We start from the raw sequence: 25,378 nt of genomic DNA on the forward strand, positions 1-25,378 counted from the left end.
TCTCCTTTCAGCAATGGCCCCTTCTACATAGCTAAGAGTTTTCACTCCCATCTTCAATGGCTATTCAGCTCCCCTCACACATGTGTTTAGCTCTCATATTCCTCCCAATCAGTGCTTTCACTTGAATTCATTTAACACTCCCCTTTATTTCCACTCGCCCTCCTTGCACTTGTTCTGTTTCCCTGTGTATCTCAATCTCTCATCCTTGTGTTTCTGATGATTTGCCCCTGCCAAAATGAATACCAATACGGCATACGTGAACGTGTAACACTAGAAAATCTTCTGTTATGTACAGAGATACTCTCGTGTGAAACCTAAGTTCTTTGAGAAGCAAATTCTTGTTACTTTCTACAGGTTTCCAGTATCATCATGAAAGATGCTCATTAAACATGATACATATAGTATCTTCTAGTATATATGTATATTGCTACAGTTTAAATCAAAAGAATGCCACAGGACATAACAAGCCAATGTCTTTTCCAACTTTTGCAGCGAAAAATTTAGTTTTGTCATTACTCAAATATTTTAAGTACGTCACATTTGTTCTAAGTGAGCTCATTTTGTATACTTAACACAGAAGTCAGGTATACTCAATACCCTCCACTCAGTAATGCCAGCACTTCAAACATATTCTATTGTAGACTGAGCACAGCTTTTAATGCTTTTCGGGAGGTTGAAAATGCAGATGCAGATGATACTATTAACATTGCCACTGGGAAATGTGTATTACACAAGGCATGTGACTCACATCCTCTAGCATTCCAGTCAGATCTAGATTTGCCTCTGCATTAGGGAATCTAATCCATCTGGGGACCCTGCAAACTACAATCTTCAGCTATTCTAAATTCAATCATACCTTAAGGTCATCACACTCCATATCTTCTCTAGGCTTACTCCACTGTTTCAGGTATTCCACATATTTTCTTTTTTCCTCACGCAGTTTCTCTCTTTCCTGAAAAAAAACCAAAACAAACCAGTCACAATTGTATGTAAATATTGTTACGTGGCCTTATTGCAACTTTCTAAAACTGCACCACTATACTATTCAATCACACTGAAAAGTAAAGTATCACATTTAATTAGAATGGAGCAATCTATTCATCTTTATTTTGTATAAAATGATACAGGCAAAAAAAATTTAAATGAGGTGATACTTTGTTGGATTAGTTATTGCTTTTCTTGAGGGGTGTTTTTGGTTTTTGATGGAAATGGAGGAAGAAAAAAAATTAGACAGCATTTATGAAAGTCGCCTCAAAAAAGACCATCAAAACAAGATTGTGAATGTGGCTGTAGTAAAATACACTGGACTATTTAATTTTTTCATATTCAAGCTCACAAAAAGTTATTTAGCAATTTACATCCAAAGAGAATCCACACAGAAATCCACAACGATTAGATATGCCCTCAATCTAATGCAGAACAGATTCTTCAAAGAGAAGACAACCATTAAATTAAATAGTTTTATGCATTATTGGCAAAAAACCCCAAGCCCACCACATTACTTGCAAAGTAAGTTCAAATTAAAAATGAACTTTTGGTAAACTAAAATTATAGAGAAAGCAAACCAGAAATACAACCCATCATCAAATCTTGTAACTGCCTATTCTTCTAAAATGCATTTCTAGGAACTGAAAACGATAAATGGAAAATAACTTGAAACAGCAACTAAGAAACGAGGAAACTAGAAAGCCATTATACTGCTCATATGTGAAACACATATACTGCAAAAGCATTACTTTTTCCTTCTCTATTTTGAGTCTCTCTTTCTCTTCTTTTTTTTTCATCCTCTCTTCTTCCACAATTTTCTTTAATTCTTCTCTCTTCTTCTCCTTATCTTCTTTCTCCTTTTTTCTAGCTTCTATAGCATTTGCCTTCTCTTGTTTTAATTTAGCTTTTTCGAAAGCTATGAAGGAAAAAAACAACAAACCTAAGTTATTTTTCCTTTTGAAAATTTTAGTTTTAACTGATAAATAGACTGATCTTTTTATAATTACCATCTGAAAAAGATATTGTTATGAAGACTGAATTGTTTCCACACCAACCAGAAATTCAAACACTTGGGAGTTCCTTACAGAATCAAGAATTTCAAGCCTATGTGTTAGATATGCTTTATGAGGTTGTCAACAGGTAATGAAGTTAAATATATCTGGTTTTATGAGTATACTGAAGGTTGTTACTTGTTTATTGGTTTCTATCAATTGACATATAAAGATGAGAAGTGATTCCAACGTATAATTACAGCAGCATATCTAGTAATGACTGGTTAATAAACCACGCCACAACCAGCTGTGGCACACAACTATCTGTGATAGTAAAAACCTTTAAATAAGTGATCTTTAAATATTTAGTTATTACCAAATTACTGGAGTCAATACATTTGAAACCTGTAGTACATCGTAGTTCAGTGTGTTTTGTTCAAATTTTACTTCAGTTACACAGTTTAAGCTGAACTTTAAATGACGATAAATGCTACTGCCTGAAGAAATGCAGATTTCTTTGCAGCCATGTGTGGAAGAAAAACAGGATACAAATTTCCACTTTCTGTGCCTATCAGCTCACACACAGGCCAACAAATAAAATGGGGTCTTACTGTTTTAATTGAATAAACAGGAAAGCTAGAATCATAAGTGAAAGAAATGAAAAAAGATCCTTACTCTTACTAAATGGATAGTACTAACAAGAAAGACTTTTATTGTATTTTCCTATAACATTCGGAAAATGGGCTAGGTTCTTTCTACAGAAAGCTACTGCACACACCAGCGATGTCTCTACCTGGCAAACAAATGCAGTGAAGCTGATCCCCAGGAACTTCAACATACATAAAAAGGTTAATTTTTCACATTGTGAAAATGTGACTTAATTAGTCTTCTAGAAGCTGCAGTTTCTGTCCACACAAGAGAGGAAGCAGCTTTGACTCTGATCAACTGTTACCTCCGTCTATGCTGTCATTCCCAGCACATGAACAAACAGATGCTTGCTGTGCAAGAATGTGGACACACAAATTTAATGGAAGACATGAAATTCTATTGTCCCTATCTCCTATAAAGGGAAGGCCCAAAGCAGTGTCAGACAACTTTGCTGTTATTTAAGCACACGTTGGACTAGGTAACTTCTGAATGTCCTTGCCATGTTAAAAAATTCTATGCTCAAGAAAATGAGAGGCTGGAACTAGAAGTTCACTAAAATACTTCCACAGTTGAAAGCCTTTCCTTCAGAAGGACATGAGTCCTTACAATCCAGAAGAATAACTCCTTGTATGACCTTTGTCCTCAAGAAGACATACCAGTTTATCTAATTAAATCCAAACAAAAGGCATATAGGTCCCCTTACTTCGTTTGAAATCAAATTAAAATTGATCAGGAAGAGGTCAAAACTAAGCCAAAATAATTCATTTAGTCCAAACTAAAAATCTCTGAAGTGATTTATGCTTTTTAAACAACAAAAAATCAGAATATATTTAACTTCTTTTAAATTTTGAGATTGCTGTATGAGGAAAATGCAGAAATGGAAAAACTACCGGATTTGTGTAACACATTCATGCTTTGATATACCTCCAGCTGGTAAAAATTACACATGACTTCACCATCCAAGCTTCTACAAAAGATTATTTAGCTCTTTATTTATCTCAGAGAGAAATCAACATAGTTGGACCACAAGCTTCCTACACTTCCCCAATTTAGTCAACTAACAAGGAAATAACAAAATAAAACCAGGAAACAAGCATGCTAACTACCGAAAGGAGCACTTGGCTGTAGTGGTGTGGCAGTACACTCTGAATATATTTTCCCTTTGAAAGGTACAACCCCAAAAATACCATAATTATGGCCTGCTCCCAAACCTGCAAAAACTGGTTCTACTGGTCATATGAGTAAACTTCAACTTACCTATGGCCTGCACATCTTCTTTTTGCTTCTGGAACCTTGCCCTTTCCCTTGATACTTTACTTTTGTTTGCTGAGGTGTTTTGTTTAGGTGTAATACAGTCCTCCTGACAAAGAATTTGGAGGTAGAGAGGAAAAAAAAGAACATCATAACTACAGTGAAATGACCAGCAAAAGAGATTCCCAATTTTTCAACTGCTCTCCAGAACACAAGGAAGTAGTACAGTGACTGAGAGTCTCAGTGTTAAAATACAGGCAAGTGACACACCTGGGATTTGAGGGCAAGTGACATAATTTTATCTGAGAGTTCAAATTAAATCTTTTTAGCAAATTATTTATTAATCCCAGAATGGACAAGTACTCTGTCATCACAACACACTGAAAAACTAGTTTCTCGATGGGATCCCAGAATAATGACAAAAATAAGAAGGTAACGTATCAAGCATGATCCCTTTTACCAGCTTAACGATAAAGCAATTACTTTAAGAGCAATTGTGGAAATATCCCAACTGCCATCAAAACAAGAAAAGCACGATGTCAACCCTCTATTTCAAATGATCTGAAAACTCAAGACAAATGGAAGAACTTCACAGACTATGCTGATGTGTTTTCATCTGGGATTAAAAATGTTACTACTTACAAGACCTGCAGATGCCCTCTTTGGAGGTCGCCCTCGCCGTCTGCTTGCAGGACTGAAGATAAATGTGGGTGGCTCATCAGGAAAGAAATAGGAGAAGTTTTGTTCTGCTAGATTATACTTTTCAATTGATGTTGCCTTAGTAAGAAAGATGAAAATAGATATTCATTGTGAAATTCTTACCTTTTTATAAATATAAGCTAATTAATCTAAATAGCAGCTAATTAATAAATCATTAATTCACAAAAGAAGACAATAAGAGTAACCATATCCACAACTGCTTAAGCGAGAATAAGAAATAACACTCTGAAATAGTGTAAGTGAAGACTTCATCTACCAAGTGGATAATGATAATGATGTATGCAGCACACATCTGAAACTAGAATTTAGCTTCATTTGGTAAGATGTTGTTTCTTTATATGCCTTTTAGCAAACACAGCTGGACAGTGTCTTCCTAGCAAGTTACTGAAGTGTGTCAAGAATAAATTTTGACAGATTAAAGCAGAAACTTAACTTATTGAAGAATTACATAATTCTCTATTACACAGGTACTTATTTCTGGAGGAAAATTTTTCCAAATTGTCAAAGTTTCTTTTCAAGTCTACTTTCTCAACCTGATGACATCAGGAAATGTGCCCTTATTGGACAATACAGATGAGGATACAAAGGAGACATTCCAAATAGGACATGTTCACATAACTGAAATGCAAGACAATCAGCAAGAGGACAAAAAGACACTCCACAGAAAGCCCAAATAAAGACGACAAGTATACAGAACGTAACAATTTTCCTGAGGCTCCAGAAAGCATCACTAATAGATCACTAGTCCTTAATGTGGAACAGTGAGCTGAGTAAAAATGACCACTAACAAGCCCAAGGAATGAGGTGGTTTATCGCTTTCAGTTTTATTTTCTTCTATTTCCATTTCTTTAGAAGAGACAGACTCTAGAGTTACACATTTATTCAGAAATTCATTGCCTTTGTTGCTTTCCACAACTTTCAGAGGTAAGACTCTCACTAACTCTCATTTCTGAACCTTCCTGTGCAGAATGAGCAGTTACACAGCTGTATGAGAAAATAGATATATTAAAAAACCCTGCTACTTTCTAAAAACAAGAGGATAGCAAGGATTTCAGGGTCAAGGCTGCAATACACAGTGCAGGAGTCCAGGATCTCTTGTTGTACAGCAAGCAAGGCAAAGGAAATTGCTGTGTTGTGAGAAAAGCTGCTCAAATTCTCAGTCATCTGGTGCCCACTAAGATGTGAACTTTTGTCTGAGTTGTACTAAGTATTACCATATATCTAAGATTACAAAAACATGCATAGTCAACATCCAAGGCCTTATCAAAAACCCATTCCAGCCACCTAAACTCTGGTTCTTGTCTCACGGAAGATCTGGAGACTGAATTCAATCTATTATAAAACACTTTCCAGCTAAAAGCATTACAACAGAGTAATACTGGCTTACTGTACCAACAGAGAAACAGTTCATTTTTATTTGACTTAGAAATATCAGCTGCAAACCTTGAAGAATGAAAACAGTTCATGTGCTAGACTAATCAAAAATATATTATGTTTTAACAATTTTTTTCTAGATAAATGCTCTTTTATTTTGGGGACTTTTTTAAACTAGTAGCCAAAGAAGAAATTAAAGAATTATGCTTCATGTCCAGAAAAATTACCATCTTGTTTACAAGCAGAAGTTAAAACCCGGTTTTGAACAAAAAGTTGAAGCATTCACTTTTTATTTTGGAAAAGTATATTATACTTATGAAAACCTAAATTTCCTTTTAAAAAGGAGCTCTGAGCAGCTAGTAGAGAAGAGCAAAAAATACTAAATAGTGTCAACACTCTATCCAATAAATTATTTCTTCTTGCTTACCTTAGCTTTAATTACTCCATCATGTGGTTCACAGTGCTGTTTCAGAAAAAGTTTAAGTCTATCACGAGAAAAGAGATGTTTCCTCCGGCTGTATTAGGACAGAAAGGTAGTATTATCAACTAACATCTTTAATTAGTGTTTAAGAACAGCCAAAAGTATGGGCAAGAATACATGTGACACACCGTATGATTGATCTTTTTCTTATTTTCTTAATTATAAATAACACCCTTAGTATTGTAATTAACAACCATTCTTTGAAATCCCAACTGAATTAAAATTTTCCTTATAAATAAAACAAAACCCAAGCAGTACATAAACAGTTGGTTTGTGCATCTGCAATTTTTAATTTGAAGATCCTGTTATGTCCTCTTTTTTAAACACCCTTTTGATTCATGGTAGGTCCTCCAAATACTTCTAAAAATTCCTAAATAAAACCCAAGTCTGATTGTTTCAGAAGAGAGGGAGGACAAACAAACAGGGACAGCAGGAAAGCAACATTCATGTCTCTCGAGCAGGGAGGCAAGCCAACAAGTGACAAGGTGAATTCACACACTTCTCAGTCAAGCTATGCCACTTCTTTCTACAGGACAGTGTGCACTCTACTGGCTCCTGGCATTCCAGGGAGCCTGCATTACTTCATGGGAAGGAAAAAACTTCACTACACAGGAGTAGTTAATGAAAAAACAAATCCTGACTTGTGCTGGAACTAAATGACTTGTAATCACACAAATTTCCAGCATCCAGTTCATATAAAGTTTTGATGCACAATCCACTCTAAACATATAATTTAACTGAACTTGAGACAAAATTTGTTATTTAAGAAGCAAAACCTCTACACCTTTCTATTTTAAATCCATCTGATTGCCAGTGTCTGCTCTGACATTTCAAACCAGCAATGCTACCAGAGTGCTCACACCACCAACAGTGCATTATTATTCTTATTACTAAAGTTCTCAAGCTTTTTTCCACCTCCTCCATCAATCACAACAGTAGCCAAGGCATCCGAAGTCACAGTGTTGCAAAATGTGGAATATATAAAAATTTTCGTAAGAAAGGATGTTCTTTGATGTTTGATCTTCTTATACTTTCAAGCTTTATCAACACAAAAGGAAATTTAATGCATGAAAGAGAGAGCTTGGTTTTTAGCTACTATACATGATGTCCAGGTGTTAGAAAAATAAATTACTTGTTGGTGGAATTGCTTTGTTAAGGTTTAGGGCTGGACATGCTTCAGTGGTCTCAGACCTGGGGGGAGGTTAACAAAGCTTGGGAAGAAGAATGCCCACTGACAGTGGACACAAAGAATACAGAATTTAGGGGTCACAAAGACACCTAGCAGAATTCCCAAGGTAAGGAAACCCAACCAGGCAAATGTACTGAATCAGCTCCAGCTGGGTAAAAGGCAATTCTGCAGGGGGAAAACTGTAGTCACTGACTCAGGACCACTGACACAAGAAACGCACTGACTCAAAAGAGAAAGACTGAGCATGTGGACTAATTACCATAGGATGCAGTAATTAATCAATTAATTAGAGTCAATACCAATAGAAAATAGAATACTAATTAGTAAGAGAACTATGTAACTTGTAGCCAATGAACACTAACTCTTTTGCTTGCTAAAATATGCTTGATTTATGGAATACCACTGATCACCTAGGCTTGTGCATCTCTGAAAGAAATACTCAGTGTCTCTCTCGAGTGTGTAACTATTGGCTTGTTGCACACTGGGTAACTAATCCGATTTTTGCAGACAACAACAGCAGGTCTCACCTGTGCACCAGTGAAAGCAGAGACTTGCAAGGGGTTGGTACCTGTGTTAATGCCAGCAAGGCTTGGAATCCTTAATACAGAAGGCCTATATTACAGTATTTTGTTCCAGTGCTTTTAATTAACAGCTCTAACATCGTTTTAAAATGCCATTTTAAATCAAAAACATCTTATAGAACTCACAGTTACAAAGCACAATTTTAACTTCCATGTACTAATTTTTACCTTAGTTGAGATGCTTTAACAATAACAGGTTCATATAAGTGTTTTTTAATAGGTTGGACTTTGTATTTGAACAAAGAAGGATCGATTATGGCTTTCTTCTCCCTAGGAAAAAAAATTGAAAATTAAAAGTTTACATTCACATATCAGCAGCTTCATATTTTACACATTTAATATATTTACATGCCTACACAATGGACCTCTTGAAAATACCCAGCTTGTAACTTCCACCGATACCAAAGAGGGCCTATTAATTTGTGCCAACTTTTCTGCTACTATATTTAAAACTGCATTAAATCCAGTTCCTGCAAGGAACAGGAAGAATAATGAGAGACATTTTCTTAGCAAGGAAATGGGAGATAAAGGAAGGAAGAAAGAGACAGAGACAAGCAAGGATACATCCCCATAGTTCAGAAAATTGTCTCCTTGATACTCTCCGTACTCATGATGGCAACAGGAAGACGAGAAAAAGATGATGAGGAAGGAGTTCAAAAGACAGAAATAAATAAAATCAATAAAAACAGTAGCCCCATATCTACCAATTGCATTGCAAAACAAATAAAACCCACCTAAAATATTTTTCCAAAATAGCACTTTACCAACATCATAAAATAGCAGAAAGTAACAAATCATAAAGCAACATATCTACACTTCAAAATAAATGCTTATCAGGTTACATGCTTTATTATCCAAAGTGCACTTCCCTTCTACAGGTATTGCTACAGAGAACTAGATTTTTTCCCCCCTCAGGGAAAATATTTCGTCAGTTTTAACATAACATCAACTGTTTTGCTACACCTCTTTGTAGGTGGGTAACACCCAGGTCTGGTGTGCTACCAAAATTCACTCCTTCACAAGAAAGAGAAGGGTTTTGCCATAGACCATATACTTCAAGAAGGATAATGTATTTATGGACAGACTTCATGAACAGAGCTAAACTAGTAAGACTTTATTTAAATAATGTTGCATTTTGGCATTAAACAATAGAACTAACTTCTCCTGAGGTGACAATTTGTAATCAAGAGTTGTAGTGCTTTATCAGGAAGAATGCAGTCATTTTATTTCACCAAGAAGGAAAGTTGAAGCAGCTATGTAGATGAACTAGGAGATTCAAAACTACGTATTTCATCATTGTCAGCCCCTCCAGCATTTACAAAATGCTTTCAGGTGGAGCTTGTGACAAAATAAAACAGTACATCACTTGCTGTTCTTTAGCCTTGTGAAAAACATGCACAAGATGTTGAGAACTGTACTTTGCAATGCTGCTGAAAATAAAATTTGCATTTTTACAATTATAATTGTAATTGTAAATTAAAATATTACAATTCTTGTTTTCCCCCACTAATTCTGTGAAAGAGAAATACAAGAAATGTTAACATTCCAATGTCTAATAAATATATTAATGAATACAGATTAAATGAAACAGTACTTATTCACCATTAGTGTCATTTCACATGAGAAGAATTTGCAAAGTTCTCAAGAAAAATACTTTATAAGGACTAAATATCGGCATAGTTAATAACAAATGGACTGACAAAAAAAAGAAGACAGACTTGGAAACAGCAACACATCCACTAGACCTACAGATAAGTGCTGTGGTATGCATGCAGTGTCTTGCATGATACTGCATGCACAACACAGTTGAAGTCTGAAGTTGAGTCACTTGGACCAAAGACAGTTTAAGAAATGTAAAGCAAAAAAGCCCACCCAGCAATTCATATTGGCAAAACAGAGATCAACTGTAATCCAGTATATCTACTGGCAAGATTTTAACACCTCCACACAAGTTTGTTAAAGAGCTTTCATATTCTGGTCATACCATGATTTGGTCTTCCATGACCATCTTCAGCGTCAAGACAGGAAAACTAAAGTAAAGAAGGCTGTCCCTAGGAATTTCTGGACAGTATGAAAGATAAACTTGCACCTCATCACACACCACTGGGTTTCCAGTCCTCTGGTCTAGCAAGCTGAATAATGACCCAAACAGATAGTGTTCAGATACAAAATAAAAGGCATCAGAGTACCAATATTACACCAAATGTATATCAGCTTATTTACACATTTTGAATAGATTCTAAGCTTCAATATTGTCTGCAATCAAATTCAGGGCCCAAAGAATAATCAAATTTTCAACTCTTTATCATTAATCTTTACTTCTTAGTTTAAGTAAATTTTTCTCAGCTTCAGTGGATCATATATAATGACCCAAACATAATTTCACTACACACTACATTTTTTTCTGCTTAGTTTCTGAGTTTCCAGTTACTAACCCAAGAAGTAAATATATTCCTGATATCCTCCTCCAAATTTAAAGTAAAAATTTTGCTTAGTGCAAAAGAGCAAGGAAAAGGTCATTCAATACACATAGAAAGCTTTAAAAATTATATACATTATCTAGTAGCTTTGGTGTAAAACTATTATCATTTCTGGTAATATTTTATTTTGTAAAGTATTATATATACAAAACTCATTAGAGTTAGCAAGGGTTAGACCCATTTCAGAACAGAGATCCCTTACAAAAATCTTCACAGCACCGCTCTGACACACAACCAAATCCAGAGGAAAAAAACACAGAGTATTTTGTAATTTAGTAGGTAAAAACCACAACTGATTCACATATATTATTACACCAGTTTCTACCGCACTCAAGTGAATGTGGCTAGTACTTGTGTCAGAATCTTGCATTTTTAATAAGGTTATATTGAACCCCTGACAGGTAATAATCTCATCAAGCCTTCAATTACTTTGGCATGGTGACCACATGACCTGAACATGAATTTCTTCTTACACTACTGCTATGCCATATTTTGACAGCACAGTACTAAGGGAGCAGTACCAAGTAACTTCTGAGACCTCAGAACTACAGAATCCTTAAGGTTGGCAAAGGCCTCTAAGATTGAGTCCAACTGCCAACCTGGCACCACTGTGCTCATCACTAAACCACATTTTCAAGTACCACATCCACATGTCCTTCTGAACACTTCCAGGGATTGCAATTTCATGACATCCCTGGGCAGCCTATTCCAACGCCTGATGTTTCAGTGGAGAAATTTTTCCTATTATCCAATATAAACCTCCCCTGGCACAATTTGGGGCCATTTCCTCTCATCCTGTCACTTGCTTCCTGGGAGAAGAGACCAACCTCCACCTCACCACCCACTTGTTTCAGGTGCTTGTAGGGAGTGCTAAGGTCCTCCCTGAGCCTCCTTTTCTCCAGACTAAGCAAACCCTGCTCCTTCAACCTTGTCCTTCTTAATTACCTTGGTCCAGGACACCTATCTACACTATCTGGTCTGAGTCCTGCCACAGCTATCTGTATCTTACTGTATTGAGAGAAGTAGAAAAATTTCACCAAAAAATACTGAGAGTTAGAGAATCTGGAATGCTGTCCTGAAGTGCTAAAATGACTGCTGTCTCACTTTTTCAGAAAAAGGCAGTGGCTTTTCTTCTTCTCTTTGAAACTGGGAATGGAAAAAACTCCCCTGAAGAATGCTAGTTAAAAAACACAATCACTTATGGTCTCGTCATGCTGCACTGCAAGCCTTACACAGAGGTAACCTGTCAGTAAACTGATTCTCATAGCAAAGCTCCCCCTGCACATCCTTGGAGGATGCCACTGACAAGGAACTCTGTACTGAGCAATAATAACAACTGCCCATTTGGAACTGCAAATATTTTATGGAACTTAAATGAAATTTCAACAACAAAACACACCAACCTGAAGACTGTAAAGAACAACACTCTACGACAAGATGACAGCACTCTGCAACAAAATTCTACTTTAAACTTTTTGGTGAAGATTTTAAGGTCCCTTTGATCCAGGTACTTTGGTCTTTCCTTAGAATATAAAGAGGACTACCCATCATCTTTATTCTTGGATTCAAGCGATGGAGGAAGAAATGAAAGATAAGAAATAAAGACAAAAAAAGAGATACTGTACTGAAGATACTATGTAGCTTTAATGACAAGCTATGTCCACATTTTGACATATCCAGGTCATAATTTTTTCTCCAAATAAAGTTAAATTACTCATTTGAAGATAGTAAAAAGCCTGGATGGTAAGGTTCCACTGACATTATTTCCAAAAGCTGTTGCCTCTTATATCCCAAAATTTGCAGAAACAATTAGCCCTTCCCCAAAACTGATCTTCAATTCAAATGGAACAAACACCTGAATTTACTGCCATAAACCAGCCAGCAAACCAAGAAGATTTTTTTCTAGTATTTCTGGTGATGCTTGATGATTCACACTACTCAGCCCTGACAAAAGGAATGTCATGAATAATTAAGTTGCAGCTGAATTGTACGCATTTGGCAGCAAAAGCCCCTCAGCCTCCAGGCTGCTGCTGAGTGCTAAAGCCAACACAAGAGTTCAACCCTACCTTTAAAAGGTAGGACTACTGCTATTCCATGTGACCACTAAACCAGCGTACCAGAGGTGCCCAAGACATAGTATAAATGTTTTATGAATTTAGAAGATTGCTACCTTTTGCTTTGTAACCCAGGCCTTAGAAAGCAGCCAGTTTTTCTGAGGGAAAGTAAGAGCATCGTAGCCTCTTCCTTCCCATACCACCCCAACTTTTACTGCAGAACACAACAAAAAAGGTCAGCAGGAACATTGGTACAAACTACATGGCTATTTCTACCCCACACAGACAGGAGTAGGGTCACAGAAAGGCTGAGATCTCTAATGACATCTATTTTCAGTTAAGATTCTCTAGCCTTACAGATTCTTTAGGAAAAATATTTGCAGATGGCCCATCAATCTGTGCTGTGCTCCCCTCCCCCTCCCTCACAAACACCCTGAGCATCTGCTGTACCATTGTTTAACAGCACTGCAGCTTTGCACAAAGGCTGGGTCTCAAAACCTGGAGATTTGTGTGCAGGCTGAGGCAGAACTGTCCTGCACATATCAACCTGACATTGGTCCCAAGGTGACTAACATCCATACTCCCCACACGCAAGTCTCTCCATAAACAGCAAAATATAGTCTCTGAAAGATTAGGGCTGCAAAACAATGTTATTCACTTCAGTGGGATTTCTCATTGTTATGAGCAACGGTATAAAGAATCTTATATGCCAGCCTACAAAATTTACAGCAATGCTTTACTTACAGATAGGTTTTACACATGCAGCAAATAATACTTTTCAAGTCTGCATATACCCAGAATATATCCAGAAAAGAACTGTTACTACACTCTCACTTTTGTTATAAACAGACTCACTTAAAAGTTACAGTAAGCATTTTAAAGCCACAAGAGGTTTGCAATTTAAGTTGCAGCATAAATCTTAGTTAGAAATGTCATAGAATACTGCTTCAAAGGCCTGTATATTCTCACAAGAATTCCCCTTCTAAGAGAAAGAAATGATTTTCCCTCCCTTCTCTGCACTGTCAAAATAACTAATCAGCTGGGGAGAACCACAGACTGACTGGAAGTGCAAGACTTAGTCTTACCACAAGCTCTGCATGCATGGAAGTGACAGCACTGTAACAGGATCAGTCCTACTGTCAGCTCTGTGCATGCTTGCCTAATTCCAAGAATAACCTCCTTTCAAATGCCACATACCTTTTGGAATACTGAAAATACATTTATTTTTTCAAATATGGATGACATCTTCATGAACAACTTAGACACTGCGTTCAAGAGACAGCAAAGAAATTTAAAAATTATTTATCCCATGTTATTTTCTTAACCAAGTGAGGAACTCCACCCTAGTTATTCTAGGCATGTCAGGACATGACTTCATCATGAAGCAATCAACAAGGTTAACTTCTGCATCCACGTGACATCTTACAGTCAATAACAGTTCATGCAAAGCCTGTATATTGCTAGATCCTAGATTAGGGCCCACTTCAAACACTCCTCCTTTCAACATCATGCCTATGAAGCATAGAAGTCTTTCTTCTCATTATACTGTTAGGATAGGCTCAATTACTGCACAGTAAAGGGACACTCCAAAAAAACCAACACAGTTACAGCCAAGAAGCTCTCCTATTCAATGCTATTAGGCTACTCCAGCCCATTGAAAGTTCCTCAAGACAAGACACAGTTTCACTGCACATAATGTCATAACCAAGTCCATCAAACACAATGATATATTTATATGGACACATGCACAATGAAGAAAGCTTGGTATGTTTTCGGTTTTTTGGACACAAACAAAAGAAGCCTCTGGGAAAACTTTTCAGAGAGTTCCAGTAAAAGCGAGTCTGCCTGTCAAAGTAATCTCAACTCTGAGCCCCACGATGGAAGTGAAGTGATACTGGACTGCAGAAATGCAGCACCTGCTGCACTTTCTGCTACAGCAGCACAGAGAACTACCAAGAGGTACACAGAGCTCTTCCACCATCTCTCAGCAAAAACACTGTCATTGAAAAGAGATAAACAATGATTATTCTGCAGGTATTCCATTTCTTATAATGCAGTTTTCTGGTGTGTTAGTATAACCGGCACCTCTGAAGGTTCAGCTTGTCACCTTCTGCCGTCTGAATGCTCACAATCCATACAGATCAAGCAATTTGTTTCAGTCAGACTCTGACACAGCTGGCTTTAGTCTCATTTCCACCCAGTCAGAATGACATACAGTAAAAGTATCATTTACCCATTTTGTGCAGAGCTATTGTGCGTTTCTGAGTCATCACTGTCGCTGATGACAATTGTGTCCCCATCAGCACTGCTGGTGTGGCCATTTGCCATTCCATTGTGATGGGCTGGAGCTATGACTTCCAAAACCTTACACTGCAACCTGAAATAAAACACAGACATTTATTAATGTCAAAAGTCTTTCACTAGTACAAGGAGCCTAAAACTGCAGCAGATGTTATTTTAAGAATACATACCTAACTGGACATTGTACCGTCTACTAAATAAGCAACTAAGAGCCTTGAACTGAATTACTAGGTATAATATTAATTTCATAAGTACCATCTAATAAATGGACAAATTCATCTGCTTACACAGCTATCAGCTTCACTTCTCAGGAAAAAAAATCAAGTCACTTGTGGTTGAGAGGGGTTTTTTTCAGTTCTCATTTAAGTAAAGTAAAAAGTTAATGTGTTACTGTAAAACTAAACAAAACTTCTACATTATTTTCATAGCAGTCTAAGAAAAGCAAAAGATTTTCAGATCCTGAAGTATTTTTACTTGTAAGAGATCATCTTCTACTACTGTCGATGACCTAAATAAACAAGGCTGAAATGATCATTATGCATCTAATCTTAATAATGGCCCATTTATCTGCTGACACATATTAAGGCTCCATCTGGCATGCACACAATTGACAAAACAAGCCTATTCCTTTGCCATTCTGAATGCTAGTTATAAAAGGGAGAATTAACTACATATCAAAAAGTATAATTAATCAACACTTCATGCTGGGTAACTGTACTATAGCTGGTTCTGAACCACTAACTTTCACCCCTTTCTAGAATTCCATGGTCCATGTTCTTTAGCTTAACATACAAAAGCCTTGTCTGATTCATGAAAACCAACTGCTGTAGTCAATGGACATTGTCACATTCTACCACTGAAAGCTCAAAGCATGGGGAAAAAGAATACATAATTATTTTCTTCTCTGGGCACCAAGCACTCCCACTTGAAATATATAAAATGAAGGATACATGAAGTCCTGGGATTGAACTAGTGCTGTCAGACAGGTTAAAAACAAACAAACCTCACAAAATCCATGACAAAATATAAATGTTCTTCTGTCTGAACTGAACACTGGTAAAAAGGAAGCAATGTCAAAATATTTCTTGAACACATCTTTCTGCAAGCAGACAGTACTACCTAAAACTTGCACACACTGAGAAGGCTGGGGGTGGGAAAGGGGAAAGAAAAGATGCTGGTAGCTGGAGAAAACCCCTAAGAATTAAAATAACATAATAACATTAAAATATCCTAGGTAGTATTCTTGTGACATTATCAAGGATCAGTAATGCAGTTAGACCTGTAGCTGCTCTCTGCAACAGGAAGGAAGCTCCAGGATACTTCAGCAGGTTATTAAAAAAATATAAAAATCATTTCATTTTTAAAAAAGCCAACAAAACTGTTAACATCCTTATATACTCCTAAAAACAACAACATGACCAATGTTAACAGCATCCATGGGGACACCAGAGCTGCTTGCACGCAGAGGCAGCCTGAGCCCACTTGGACTTGCTGGTCACAGGCACATTGCCACTCCAATGCAGCCTATCTTGTTTCCAAAGCTGGCTGGTCTGGGGCTGGAAGATATGTCTCCCCATACAGTGCAGACCAAGCTTATTCACCGTAAAAAATGTAAATAGACTCTGTATAAAGAACGAAGAGTGTCCACATATAGTGGAGGGAGAACCTGGTGACTGTTCACAAAGTCAATCCAAGTCCAACCAGGATTTTTAAGGTCTGGCCCAGCACCAGGCTCTGAGTCCTCTAAGAAAAGTCTATTATTAGTAACTTGGTTTTCCATTATTTGGAACATCACAGTCACCCTTTCATACTAAATAATAGGGAGCCAACTGCATGACTGAATGTATATTCGCAGGCTGGGTTTTTTGAAATCCAACAACGATCACCTCCTAAGAAAAGACTTCTTAGTAGAGCTAGTTTTGTTTCAGATTATAAAATAAATTTCCTAGAGAGCCCAATTCCAATAAAGACACGCTTTTAATGGAAAAGCGGCGGAGGCTCCCGCCAGGCTCCCGCCGTTACGGCGCTCACCACTAGAGGGGGCGGCACACACCGCGGCCGCGCCCCGCGCCGCCCGGGGCGCCACTGACAAAGGCTCCAGTGCGCACACACACACCCCGGGCCGTCCTCCTGCACAAAAACACTTCAGTGTTCGACTCACCGCAGAGCCTTCCAACATTGATTTTACCTGCTCATCCACCGAGCTGCCCCCGTAATTTACAGGGTATCACATCTCCTTCTCTAAGAATGGAAATTACATATTCTATAAGCTTGATTCAGTAAGCGGCAAAATCCCCAGTACAGCTGCATTCCACCCCCCGCCCCCTTCCCCTTTATTTTTCAGCAGGAAGAATGACTAACAGATTAAGCTATCCCAGAAAGGAAGTGATACTCCATCTTCTATGCCATTCAAATCATTACCAGAAACCTTTGGGGAAGGAATCAAGTGAAACACACACTACCTAATGCAATAAAAGCACAAGAAGGTGCAATTTAATGCTTACTGATAGACAGGAGATTAAAGACAGTGATGCAACCGTTCCTTCTGGCATTAAAGAAATAATCTATGAATGATTTTTTTTAGCCTTTTTTTAGCCTCATGGCTAATAGCACGAATTCCCTGGACTAGGTGGCAAAGACACTGTTTCTAGTGCAAGTGATCTGCTCTTCCTAATAACCTAATCATTCCCTCAGTTCACTCACTACGACTCTTATTTTATATTACAAAGCACGTAAAATAACATAGTTGAAAGCTGAAGCAAAACATTTAAATGAAGCATACTACTTGAATTACTTCCTAAAAAAGATACTTCAAGATCTTTACACAGCTTATGTCAATCTATGCTCACTATTCCCCATAAAGTAAGATTTGGGGGCAACTCAATCTAAAAAGACAGCAGCATCAATGTACATAAATATGTACCCTAAATATCCCCATCAGGCAGGAAGCACTTTCTTCAAATTACAACAAAGATTACAGTCACACTGAGTGAATCTCAAAGGCTTTCAAAATAAATTGAGAATGGAACCATCAGGAATTTGAACACAACAGTCCCAGCAACTCTAGCTCAGACAACACTACTTAAACCAATTTTGCTTACCTATTTCTGCACTACAGGCTATTACCAACAGTGGGGTCTTCTGGCTTGTTGAAAGGATGGCCTCACAGTTATAAATTTCTTTTTAGTCAGGCTCAGAAACTAAGACCTTTGAGGTCTCTTATGTTATGGGAAGGGCTCCAATAAATGCTCAACCTTATGGTTTTATCTATATTCTTCTAAAAAAACAGAACAACAAAGAACAACACGGGAGTCAAAAGGTTTCCAACACAAAGCCAGAAATGGTATCACAAACATGGTTTTTTTTAAAACATGTAAGTGTATCTTCTCTCTCAAAGGAAAAAGTCTGAGACTTAGACTTCTGTCAATGTTCGGCAGGACTGGTCAGCTGCACAAGCAAAAGAACAGAACTAAGCCAAGGCCTAGCGACTATAGACTGTGGCACAGGACAGTTTCTCAGGAAACCAAACTCCTCCTGCAAAAACAATTCTGGGCTGTGCTTAGAAGAGCAGTTTAACACAACTAACAGAAAACTAAGGTCTGACGAAACCTCGTCACTTCCAGAACCCTAAGGAAGAAGCAGGCTGAAGGTACACAAAAGCAAATTGCACCTGCAACCTCAGGCTGCTGCTCCACAAGATGCAGGCATCACTTAACAGTTCCTGTCAAATGGGGAGATCTTCCTTTGCCACTCCTCCTTCCAGCCACATACATGGTGCTTGCTTTTTGCAGCCCTAGCAATCAGTTTCATTTGCTGATTGTCATCAAACTAAATTCAACTACCTGACAAAACAACTAAACAAAAGAATATACATTAAAAAACCCCCCCAAACCCCCAAATCCCTAACCCAACGTGAAACACTGGGTAAGCTTGTGTCATTATCACCCACTCACTGACAGATCGATGAGAACTAGGGCAAGATACAAACACGGACCACAGATAAATGCAGAGGAAGATGGAGAGCTGTCCATCTACTCGAGAGGTGGGGAACGAGGGGCTGCCATTGAAGACTGGGGCAAAGAAGTTTCTGATTACCTCAGCCTTCTGCTCATCAGTTGTTACTAGCTTTCCAGCACTGTTTATCGGGGGTTACACCCTCTTTGACCTTCTTTTCTGTTAAGGCACGTGTTAAAGTCCTTCCTGTTATCCTTAGCAACCCTTGCAAGGTTCAATTCCAGCTTTGCCTTGTTCTTCCCAGGTCACCTGTCAGTCCTATCTTCAACTGTCTGTATATATGCTTCTTTCCCTTTAGTTTGACCATCAGGTCCCTACTCAGCCAGGCCGCTGTGCTACTTTTTCAGCATATGTCAGGGTGGTTGAAGCCCCCACGGGCAAGAGCCTGTGAGTGCAATGGTTCCCATACCTGAAGCAATAAGGCTTTGTCAATAGGCTCCCCTTGATCATGGAACCTGTAATAGCCACCAGCCACTTGCTTCCTTTTGTTGCCTCTGTGTCTGATTTTTACCCACAGGCTTTCGACCTGCTCATGGCTGCTCTTCAGAGACAACTCTTCGCACTCAATCCACCTCTCCTCCTCCCGTCTCTTCTGAATAGCCTGTAGCCATCGATGGTCACAGTCCAGTCATGGGATTTGTCCCACCACTTTTCAGTAATGCCAACAAGGTCATAGCTTTCTAGCAGCAAAGTGGTTTCCAGCTCCTCGTGCTGTGTGCTTTGATGCAAAGGCAGCCTCAGCTGGGCTGTTAGCTGTGTCACCTTCCTAGGGGAACACACCCCTTAATTCCTTGGAGATAATTCTCCCCTGGTTTCCCTTCTGGCTTGTAACACCAAAGGAATCTCTGGCTCATCTCCCTAAGACTGCGTGTGTTCCAACACTGCGCGCACATTTCAGAGTCAGTACAATATAGATGCACTTCAGCTGGGCTACTGATTTCACCTTCAACACTGGCAGGCTGCACCCATGCTCACCTCTGCCAAGCCTGGTCTTATCCCCTTCCTCCTTCAAACCTAAGTTTAAGCCTTCTCAATCATCCCTGCCAACTCATGGACTTTTAGACAGGCAAACCCCATTTGTCTCCAGCAGACCTGGTGCCACATAAACTGCCCCATGATCCCAAAAGCCAAAACTCCACTGATGGCCTTTAAGCCACATGTTGATCAGGTAAGTTCTCCTGTTCCTTTCAGCATTCCTCCCTGCTACCAGAGGGATTGAGGAAACCACCACCTGTGCACCTGTTCCTTCAATCTGCTGCCCTAATGCCCTGAAGTTCTTTTTGACTGCCATTAAGACCCCCCTCATCAACCTTGTAACTGCCAACTTGCACAACAACTAGAAGTGGGTAATAATCAGAGGGCTCAATTAGTCCAGTGAGTCTCCTGATAGCATCTCTTACTCAGGTCCCAAGGAGGCAGCAGACTTGCCTGTGGAATGCATCCAGCTGGCATATGGGGCCCTCAGTTTGCCTGCAAAGAGAGTCACCTACAATCACCCTTCTTTTCTTTCCTAACACCCAAAGTTGTGATCCATCTGGCTGACTGACGTGTTCTGGACAAGCTCCAAGATAGAACTTCATCTCCACTATTGTCTGCCTGACCCTGATACTGCAGAGCCTAATACATATTCTGCAAGGGCACTTGGAAAGGAAGGGAAGGTCGGGGAGGATTGTCCTATCTCCCTGGGCAGCGACCTGTTTCCAATCACCCTCACCTTTTAGGTCCCCCTTCTGCCTGATGGTGAGAGGGCCAGGGTTCCTCTGACTCTTGCCAAGCTTGCATCCACTGCATTTCTCTCAGGAACTGAAGGATATGACTCCACCAGTCTGTTTTCTCTCACACTCCCTTATACTCCTCAGCCTTTTCCCTTCCTCTTCAGAATGAAACAAACCAGAACAAATTCTTTCATTCAGCTCAGCAACTCAAAGACACATACAGAAGCTATTAGGAGTTGCAGAACAGGCCAGGTATCTCCACCAATTGCTGCTGGAGAAGTAGAAGAACACAATTTAAAGAAGATAAGAGAATCTGCAGTCCACTATGTAACAAGCCCAAACTGTCACAGGATATCAACTGAAAAACCTCGAGCCTGCAATTCTTGGCACTTTCGCTTCCCAGAAAAGTTCTTTCCGAATGCCAAGCAGGCCTTTACATCCAACCAAGGCTGGCAATAGAGAGGCTCTGAGAGGAGAGACCACTTCTCACAGCTCCTCAATTGAGCATTCTGCACACCAGCTTTTGATCTGGCTGGCACTAATTACTCTGACAGAAAGAATAGTCTGGTACTCTGCTATGTCCCCATTTCAAGTCAAAAAAACAAGATACCCTGAAGGCTCAGATGAGTTGTAAATGTGTCTCTGTATGCTTTACAATAAGCAGACAAAAAACACCCCTTGGATGGCACATGGCTGTTTCAAGTGGGAGAGTGGGGGAACATTGCAACACTTTGAAGACAACTTTTAAAATAAATTCCACAATGATCAGTGAGTCAGAAGCAAATTCACTTTTTGAGACACACAAATGAAAGCAAAGCTTTTCAAATGCCAAAATTTAAAAATCACACTTTTTCTAACAGTATGTAAAATTAGTTGAATACAGAAACTCCCAGAAGAGTAATACAAGAAGCTGTAGTAGCAGGTGCCAAAAAGTACCAAAAAGTACCAAAAAGTACCAAAAAGTACCAAAAAGTACCAAAAAGTACCAAAAAGTACCAAAAAGTACCAAAAAGTACCAAAAAGTACCAAAAAGTACCAAAAAGTACCAAAAAGTACCAAAAAGTACCAAAAAGTACCAAAAAGTACCAAAAAGCTATAGCATCATTCTGTTTTGTCAGCTTTTAGTAAGCTTTTAAGAAGCAAACATCAAATAAGTGCAGTCACTCATAACCTCGTCCGAGCAGTTCTCATACACTTGAGAGTAATTAAATAGGTAAAAGAGAGTCAAGATCTGAAGGAATAAGTGACATCTTTTATTAAGCTAACTGGTACTGTTTAATGCATACACAAAACAAAAGCACACAACAAGGGGACAGATTTTATGCACATAACAGCTTCCTAAAGTACAGAAAGCGCTGCTGCTTTCAAGTTTTAGCATCTTCATTTGTCAAGTTATAGTTAAGATTGTATGTTTCAAAGCAAATAGTAAGAAACATGGTTTTGCTTAGGACAAGGGCATGTAGAGAGTAGTTGTATCAGTTGTCTCCTGCAGGATTAGAACAGACCTACACTGGTATATGCTTTATTTTGACTGCCCAGCCTTTGGTTCATAACACCGTACTGATTAAAAACAAATTAATAAAACAACCCAAAACCTTTACCTTTGAATTTTTAGTTACAAAAGTAGAGAGTGTGAGACTGAAAGCTAACAGAGACTGGCAGTGCCAATTGTTGTAAGAGCTGTTCAACAACCTATGAGAAAGGAGTGCAGGTTCTTTCCCATATATCATGATCTCATAGCTTCCACTAGTAAAATACAAATATATTTATTAGTCAATAAATTTACATTTATATCCCAAAGGATTTAAGGGCAGTGGAAAGTGAATTCCTGAAACATGATTTTTCCAGGCCAGAAGTTGATTGATCCTTAAACAGCTATGCTGAGGAAATGCATACTGTATTTGCTCTCTGAATAGGTAAGCTGCTCTCCAGTATTATCAGAGATGATGTTTCACAGACACCAAGCTAGTTTTGATACTTTCTGGAATTCAAATTCGCCTTCCAAAATAAAGTAGTAAACTTCCTTTGTACACAGGAACTTACATTTAAGCATTACCACTAAAAAACCACACAACAATCAGTAATTATAATTTAAATTCTCTGTAACTCATTAGTCTAAACATGGAATACACTGTCACTTACAACCTAGTGATCTTACTATATAATAACTCATTCTAGTCCTCTGAGTTCAACTACAGTTATAGATACAGGCAGATAGGTAGATATAAGCAACTTGCCAGTTTGAATAAAATAGTTGGAAAATTAGCTATAATTTTATCTCTTGCAAGGATTATCTTCTACCATCCTAAGTCCCTATCAGCTATAGTCATGACCAGCAACATGCTTCCTGTGCCCCAGTTAGGACTTACAGAGATGAAAACAGTATGCAAATCTTTTAATTGGCCTAATGCAATGGATAATCCACTCCTAAATGAACACTCCTAAAGCACACCAGTCAATGGGACACCAGTCAAACAATTGATGAGCTTAAAAAAAAAGTTTGATCTGTGATTATCTGTTTCCTGCAGCCTGACAATTGTCAACATCAGATCATTCAAAGCAGAGAAAGGATGTTAACCTATTCAAATGTATGATCAGATGCAGCAATCTTCCTAACAGAGCATCATCTACTACTTCTATAAGTAGGTTCATTTTTAAAAGCATTCTGGTGTTGCTTACTCACAGACATTAGCCAAGTATTCTTTTGCAGTGGTGTCATCTAGTGGTCAAATTCAATGAAAAAAAGATATTCCCTTTTGCATGATTTTCTTCCTTCATATACACTGACCTTTAAAATCAATCTATTTCAGTCTGTAGGTGGTTGACTTTTTAATTAAGTGCTATACTAACTGATGGACAAGAATTGGTTGTGCCCCAACCTCCACATGGGGAAGGAAAGACATGACCACTTAAGCTATGAGTGGGGGTAGAGCTGTCAGATCTCCTTACTGCTCAAGTCAGACCAAAAGCTTGTAGTTTAATTAACTAAATATCAAACTGCTCACTTATGTATCCTAATAAAGATGGACATTATTTCTTGTGACAGCACCCAGACTCAGAATACTGACGATAAATCATAATAGGTTGTTTACACAGGCTTTAAATGTAGTTTTGCCTCCAACAAATTAAAATAGTTATAAAACCCAAAAAGCATGCTGCTGACTTCAAGCAGAAAAGAACAGGTCCTACTACTGAGCAAGTTAGGCTGTTGAAGGTTTTTTGGTTTTTTTTTTTAGCATGTCTGAGGCATTAGCTGAGGTTATTATTTTAGGTAGGCCTTCTATAACATAACATAACATAACATAGTTTCAGCTTTCAGGTAACTGTCTTCAGATGTTAAGATGTTGAAAATCAATTTCACAAGTTTCAAGTACCAATAATAAAACATAGTACCAAGACAGCAACAGATGGACAGGTTACTGCAAGAGACACCATTCCCTGTGGAAAATCAAAACACCAACAAGTACATGATGGGTCTTGAACTTCCAGTTCTGAATGTCAAATATAGGAAGCAATTCCACTAATGTAATCAACATTTTTGCTCTCCTTCAATAAAGTGTGAGCTAAAACATTAGCTGCTTATTTTACATCTTAACTGACCACGGCTAACATGAAATATTGCTCTAACCCTCCCCCCAACAAAATCTCTAATAATTTCCATGCCTTTTTCAATAAACTCCTCTCCATAAACTGCAATGTGACATTCTAATGGACAATATTTACAGTGTCAACTGGTTTCGATTCTTTAGCAACTCAAACTTACTTTTAAATTAAGTTTTCTCTTTGTATTCTATAGTATTTCTGACCAATGTTTCAAATAATATTTTTGTCTTTTGTGAAGGCAGTACTAGGAAGATCTTGTTATGCAATTCTTACGTTTCTTTAATTGGAAATCCGAGCCCCTTGTGTTTGAAAGCATAGCACAGCTGCCACTTTAGAGAAAAGTCAGCCCCAGTTTGGCCAGAAGAGCCAGACACATACAAACCAAGAGAGATGACCATTTTTAATCAATACATCACTTGAAAGGGTTAAAGACAAGCAGAATTATCCCCTTGTTGCTTCTAACAGATTACCAAAATGCACCTGTAATTTTTAGAGACCACCTGAACAAGCCACATGATAGGACTGGGGGGGCTTTCTCTGCAATTTCTTTCTGGTTGACAAGGGTTGTTGGAGACACCAGACATACCAAAATAAGAGGAGGACAGTATATCTCAAACTCTCCTGAGTTCCTCCTACCAGACCTCCGTAACAAGGCAGAAGTAGCCAAATTCAAAACTGAGCAGCATAGCAAAAGGCTAGAAACCAGAAGAGACATAAGACCCGAAAATGTAATGAAGCATTAGACACTAAAAAAAACGGAACACACAGGTTTCATACAATCAAATAACCCAACATCTACCTACTAGACTTTGAATTAAGCACTTGTCCTCTCTTTGCAGATCACCTGTCATTTCTTGCAGTACTATAGAAAACTTCTTATGCGTAAGGATAAAAACATTTACATTAAGCCAAAATGCTAAGCCTTCTAGTTTGGGCTCCCTACTGCTTACTTTGTTCAAAATCTAGAAAGCTGCAATCTATCTTACAA

At 38.3% G+C, this 25,378-nt stretch overlaps 1 protein-coding gene across 2 annotated transcripts in view; it reads right to left on the bottom strand.

Moving 5' to 3' along the window:
* BAZ1A (bromodomain adjacent to zinc finger domain 1A) overlaps positions 1 to 25,378 on the bottom strand; it is a 65,508-nt gene that overhangs the window by 29,319 nt on the left and 10,811 nt on the right. For both annotated transcript variants that reach the window (XM_066188418.1, XM_066188417.1), the window contains exons 4-10: positions 14,991 to 15,134; positions 8,392 to 8,493; positions 6,400 to 6,487; positions 4,521 to 4,655; positions 3,885 to 3,987; positions 1,737 to 1,903; positions 857 to 952 (exon numbers count right to left, since the gene is read on the bottom strand). In XM_066188418.1, coding sequence (XP_066044515.1) covers positions 857 to 952; positions 1,737 to 1,903; positions 3,885 to 3,987; positions 4,521 to 4,655; positions 6,400 to 6,487; positions 8,392 to 8,493; positions 14,991 to 15,134 — 835 coding nt within the window. The remainder of the gene's footprint in view (positions 1 to 856; positions 953 to 1,736; positions 1,904 to 3,884; positions 3,988 to 4,520; positions 4,656 to 6,399; positions 6,488 to 8,391; positions 8,494 to 14,990; positions 15,135 to 25,378) is intronic.

Source organism: Chamaea fasciata, unplaced genomic scaffold (assembly GCF_029207755.1).
Source record: "Chamaea fasciata isolate MVZ Bird 193981 ecotype frontalis unplaced genomic scaffold, bChaFas1.0.hap1 SCAF_7, whole genome shotgun sequence".
Classification (NCBI taxonomy): domain Eukaryota; kingdom Metazoa; phylum Chordata; class Aves; order Passeriformes; family Sylviidae; genus Chamaea; species Chamaea fasciata.